General features: G+C 39.3%; 1 protein-coding gene across 1 annotated transcript in view; it reads left to right on the forward strand.

The window, feature by feature from the left end:
* The window catches only part of PPA2 (pyrophosphatase (inorganic) 2), a 148252-nt gene that overhangs the window by 19581 nt on the left and 122359 nt on the right, over nucleotides 1-6312 (forward strand). The window contains exon 3 of the mRNA XM_006874556.1: nucleotides 1527-1571. Within this exon, the coding sequence (XP_006874618.1) occupies nucleotides 1527-1571 (45 nt within the window). The remainder of the gene's footprint in view (nucleotides 1-1526; nucleotides 1572-6312) is intronic.

Consider the following 6312-nt stretch of genomic DNA (forward strand, 5'->3'; position numbering starts at 1 on the left):
ATTTACAGCCTCAGAAAGCCTATGGAAAGGTTCTAGTCTGTCTGAAAGGTCAAGGATTGCTATTGGAATCAACTCAATGACAGTGGGTTTTGTTTTGTTTCTTTGCTGTAAAAATGGAACAGAATAATGTAAGATAAAGATTGGGAGGTTGTCCTTCATGTAGGGGCGTATTATGACAAAATCTGTGTACCACATCATAATAATGTAAATTGCTGTTGAGTCAATTCCAACTCATGGCAACTCTTGGCAACCACAGAGTAGAACTAGACTTCACAAGGTTTTCAAGGTCTTTCGGAAGCAAATCACCAGGCCTGTCCTCTGGATATGAACCACTAACCTTTAGGTTAATCCGGCACTTAACCATTTGTGTCATTCAGGGTCTGTAATAATAACACCAAAACCAAACCCAGTGCCATTGAGTTGATTCTGACTCATAACGACCCTACAGGGTTTCTAAGACTGAATCTGTGTGGGAGCAGATAACCTCATCTTTCTCCCACAGAGTGGTTGTGGACTTGAAACACTGGTCTTACAGTTAGCTTATTCCTCAGCACCACCAGTAATTTAAAACAAAAACTATATAGTTGAACATCATGCAGGAAAGTGAAGGAGAAACGAATAGTGGACTTGAAACATCTCAGTGGGTGTAACATTTTTCCTTAGGATGTTGGCCTTGGATTCGGGAAATATAAGATTTGGCACTAGCCCATGCAGAATGAGGAGGATAGAACAGGGCAGAATATCAGAGAATATACAGTTGCAACCAAGTCTGACAGTGAATTGTGGTGTTGTGGAGATTGGTATACACAGATTTGGTGTAAATAGATTTTCCTAATTCTCAGAAGGTAATGATTAGAACTGTTGTTGCATTTTATGCTTTGGGACGTTGTGTTTTAGGAGCAGAAATAATATTTTAGGCCTTTCTTAGAATAATCATTTTTCTGTTTGTTTCTTGTTTCCTTCTTTGTAATGTTTTGGTTTGTAGAGCATTAGGCATCACGTGTGAGCACTTATGAATGGCATCATTTTTTCTTTCCAAGCCACTGCGTAGTGTGTTTTAATTGAAAGCCAGCTAAAGTGCTTGATAGAGGCGTAGTAATCCCACCTTGCTAGAATTAAAAGGCACGAGGTGCAGCCGAGTACTTTCACGTCTTGTTAGTCACACTCCCTGGAGTTTCATTTCAATAATGAAATGACTGTTTTAAGCACAATTACTGGAAACTGCCAGTCTTCTCTTAAATTCTGAACAGAGACTTTGCTTGTTTTAAAAAAAACTGGGAAAATATACTTGAAAGAGATTTCCCTTTTCTGATCATTTATTTTATGAAACACTTTGATGCTCCATTCACAGGGAATGTAAATGCTGAGGGAAAGACTGGTCATTTGGTTGGCTCTGTTGAATCTGTTTTCTGAACAATTTCTGTAGTTGGATATTTATACAAGTGCCGTCTTTTGTTGTAATAATGTGCAACTCTATTCTTATATGAAATGCTACAATAGTAAATGTCATTATTTCTTTTTTATAGGAAAATGGCATTCCTACAAAGAAAGCACGCAATGATGAACATGAGGTATATCTACAGGTTTTTATTTTTGTCAATCACTCTTATACTGTGTGTTAATCGTCTTGGTAATTTGTATTTGTAAGATGCTTCTAAAATGTTTTTCCCCAAGGCTTTTCGTATGCATTCTGATTCTTTTTTCTCTGTAAGGCAGCTAGGGCGGATAGGATAATTTCATTTTGAAAGTGAGAAATCTGCACTTGCACCCAGATTTTAGTAGCAAGTTATTTATGGTAGATGGTCTAAAATAAATACACTTTATGAAAATTTTCCCACTTATAAACTTTTGATTTATCATAATAGAGAAGATGTTTTGGAGGCTGTTTTAGAATACTGGACAAGGGCCTTTTAGTTTTGCCAACGAGACACTAAAATATATTCTCAATGTATCTTTCAAGTATGTGACTGTTAAACCTTTAATTGTTCTTGACTTAGGACCAGAACATTTGATTGATGTCTGTCATCCGTGTTTTCTTATCAGTGCCCTTTTATCTGGTTGAGGCTTTAATACGCTGGACTGGTTCAAGTTCACCAGCTGCTCCTCAGAAACCCTACACAGGTTGACTGGACTGGAACCGACTTGACAGCATTTAAGAACAGCCCTTCTTCTGGAGTCCTGGTGTGGCACTGTGGGTTAATTGCAGGACTGCAAAGTCTGTTTGAACCGCAAGGTTGGCGGGTCAAGCTCACCAGTCACTCCTTGGAAACCCTATACAGGATCTCTATGATTTGGAATCTACTTGAAGGCACTTAACAACAACAGCCCTTCTTTTGGGAGCTCTGGGAGCATAATGGGTTCCAAGTTGGGCTGCTAGCTGCAAGGTTAGCAGCTGGAATCTACCAGCTGCTCCACGGGAGAAGATGAGACTTTTTGCTCCCATACAGGTTTACAGTCTCAGAAACCCTATATAGGGTTGTTATGTAGTGTAATCAACTCGATGACACACAACTACCACCACCACCCGTATTCTGGTCACTTCCCAGCTTTATCTCCATCTCTTCTCTAGCCCAACTGAAACCTGTGAGTCCAGCATTTGAATCCATTTTTAAATATAACTGTGTTGTTAAGTGCCACCAAGCAGCTTCCGACTCATAGTGACCCTGCATAGGATTTCCAAGGAGCAACTAGCTGAAATGTTTGAACTGCCGACCTTGTAGTTAGCAGCCCAGTGCTTACTCTACATCACCACACCAGGACTCCTACAGCCACTGTCATCCATCTTTTATTATTTTAAACTGGTGTTTGTCAAAATGGTCCTCAAACCATCTGCATTGAGAACTCTTGTAAAAAATTCAGATTCGCAGGCTCCATCTGAGATCTGCTAAATCAGAATCTACATTTTTATTTAACAAGCTCTCCAGGTGCATCCAAAACACACTGATGTTTAAAAATCACTACCGTAGATATTAGGGACCTAGACACTGAGGGACTCAAAGCTCTATAGGTTCCTAGGGATTTTGTATATTGGCTCAGAAACAGCTGTTTCAGAGCAAAAATGTATTCTGAAGTCAGGCAGCCACATTAAACTTTAATTCTTAGAGCACAGTTTATATGCCTGATTTGCATTTACTTGAAATTTTAAAGAGAAAAAAAAAGTACAATTTATCCCCTCTTTTTTTCCCCCAAGTAGGTAAAACTGACTGACTGTCTTTTTTCTTATATGTTATTCAAGTATTTCTTTCTGATTCTTGAATCAGAAATACAAGGGGAAAATGGAGACAAAGAAAAGTACTGAAGGAGAAAGTAAATCCTCCTGCCAGATACACATTTTGATTTGATTTGTGGTTCCTTATACCTTATTGATTACCTAGTTAATTTCAGCAGCCCATTGTTAGTTTATAATTAACACTGATATTAGGGAAAACATACTAACATTAGTTTTAAAACTCTATAGGCCATGTGCATTTTAGTCAGAAAGATAAAAGACTGAGAACAAGCTCTCATTCTCAAGATTAGTCTCATCAGGAGTGAATATGAGGGGAAAGGAATTTCTGGAGTGTGTGGCTTGCAGGCTTCAAATTCAAACCGTGTCTAATGTTCTTTTGGCCTACTTGGCGTCTCTGTGAGTGGTTTTGGTAGATGTCGCTGTGTGAAACAATTGTCACTAGCTTGGTCTACTCTGTTGCCACTAAGTATTCATCCACATGCATTTGTTCTTTTAGCCAGGCTTTCAGGTATGAATAAATTATGTGAATATCTGTCATTTACTTAGGTTTTTCTTTTTTTAACATCGACTTCAGACATATTTAAACAGGTGTAGCGTGCCTCATGAAAGAGCATAGAAAAGGAAACATAACATCAGGATGGTCTCTAAGGTTGCTAAAGATAGGTGTGAGATATACTTTTAAGAATAATGGTTGTGAATTCATTCTCAGTTTTGTTCCTTCTTTCATGCTGTTTGTAGCCATAAATGTTATCTAGGAAAACTTAATAAAAATCATCATTACTTTTGTGGCTATATTTATATTTAATTGTGTGAATGGCATAGTTTGAATGAATAGCATCCCATGTTTCTCTAAGTAACTACTAGATATTATTTAGCAATGCTTTTAGTCATGGTTGCACATTAAAATTGGTTGTTGTTGTTGTTGTTATGTGCCGTGGAGTTGGTACCGACTCATAGCGACCCTATACAGGGTTTCTGAGGCTATAAATCTTACGGGAGCAGACTGCCTCATTTTTCTCCCGCAGAACCGCTGGTAGTTTCGAACTGCTGACCTTGAGGCTCGCAGCCCGATTCGTAACCACTACGCTACCAGAGCTCCTTTGGTTGTTGTTGTGTGCCATGGAGTCGGTTCCGACTCATAGCGACCCTGTACAGAGTTTCCAAGGCTGTAAATCTTTATGGGAGCAGAAAGCCTCATCTTTCTCTAGCGGTAGTTTCGAACTGCTGACTTTGAGGTTCGCAGCCCAATTCATAACCACTACGCTACCAGAACTCCTTTGGTTAGAGGGCTTTACAAAATAATCACTGCCCTAATTCTACCCCACACCAGTTGAATTCAAATATGTGAGATGTATGGCTCTAGAAACCTTTTTTTTTTTTTTTCCCCCTTTAATTGGTTAAAGCTCTCTAGGTAATTTTGATGTGTGGCAGGATTATGTACATTAAGCCACATAACATAAAAGTGTCCTATATGAAATTGCTATAAATGTTTCTAAATGGCTGAATAACAGTGAGTACATTGCTTTGCTGTGATAAATTGTTAGCTGCTGACAGAAAAACTGAAGATTGAAAAACTGATGGCTTCGAATCTTGGTGTTGTTAAAGAATATTGAATACATTTTGAATTCCCAGAAATTTATCTTAGAAGGAGTACAGCCAAATTGCTCATTTGAAGGGAGGACAGCAACACTGTCTCAAGTACTCTGGACCTTTTATCAGGAGGGGTCAGTCTCTGGAGAAGGCCATAATGCTTGGTAAAAGGTCAGGGAAAAATAACATAGAGATGGTGTTCCTCCACCACCACCACCAAAATATGTGTCAACTTGACTGGGTCATGATTCTCAGTTGTTTGGCAGTTATGTAATGATGTAATGTAATACTTAGTGGATGATCCTCCATGCTGTGATCTGATGGGATAAACCAATAAGAAGATTAAGGATAGAATGTTGTTGTTAAGTGCCATCGACACTTTATAGTGACCTTATATAGGGTTTCAGACAAGCTGGTGAGTTTGAACCTCTGACCTTGCTGTTCAAACCAACCTTTTGGTCTAGTATTTATCCTACAGCACCACACTAGGACTCCCAAGGGTAGAATGCAACACCTTAAATCTAGTCACATCCCTGATCTGAAAGTTAGGGAAATTTCCCTAGGATGTGTAGCATCTTACGAGACATGAAGGAGAGAGAAATGAGTAGAGAGGAGAGACCTACTACCACTAAGATGGAGGATTCAGTGGTGGAGTGCATTCTTTAGGCTTGGTACCCCTGCACTGAGAAATTCTTAGGTCTAGAGGAGCTCTGGTAGCGTAGTGGTTACGAATCGGGCTGCAAACCTTAAGGCCAGCAGTTCGAAACTACCAGATGCTCCGCGGGAGAAAGATGAGGCGTTCTGCTCCCGTAAGGATTTACAGCCTCGGAAACCCTGTACAGGGTCGCTATGGGTCGGATCCGACTCGATGGCACTTAACAACAACAACAACAAGGGTAAGATTGATGTCAAGATACTTGGAGACCTCCAAGGAATGCCTTGCCTAAAGATACTGAAAAGAGACAAGGATCTTTCCCCAGAGCTTAAAGTCTTCCCCTAGAGCTGACACTCTGAATTTAGATTTCTAACCTAAACTGTGAAACCACTATCTATCTTTTAGTTTATCCTAGTGTGGTGATTTGTTTGATTTACTATGCAGGGAATGACAAATTGAAGAGGAATGGTGTTGCGTTCATTGTAAAAAAGAACATATCCAGATCAGTCATGAGGTACAATACTATAAGTGATGGGATAATGTCCATGCGCCTACAGGGAAGCCCAGTTAATACCACTATTATTCAAATTTATGCATCAAACACTAAAGCCAGTGAAGATGAAATAGAAGAACTTCTTCAATCTGAAATAGATCAAACATGCAATCAAGATGTATTGCTCATTACTGGTGATTGGAGTACAAAAGTAGGGAGCAAAGAGGAGGGTCCGGTAGTTGGAAAATTTGGACGTGGTGATAGAAATGATGCTGGAGAACGAAAGATAGATTTCTGCAAGACAAATGATTTGTTTATTTCAAATACCTTCTTTAGACAGCATAA

The sequence above is a fragment of the Chrysochloris asiatica genome, unplaced genomic scaffold, assembly GCF_000296735.1.
Source record: "Chrysochloris asiatica unplaced genomic scaffold, ChrAsi1.0 scaffold00285, whole genome shotgun sequence".
Classification (NCBI taxonomy): Eukaryota; Metazoa; Chordata; class Mammalia; order Afrosoricida; family Chrysochloridae; genus Chrysochloris; species Chrysochloris asiatica.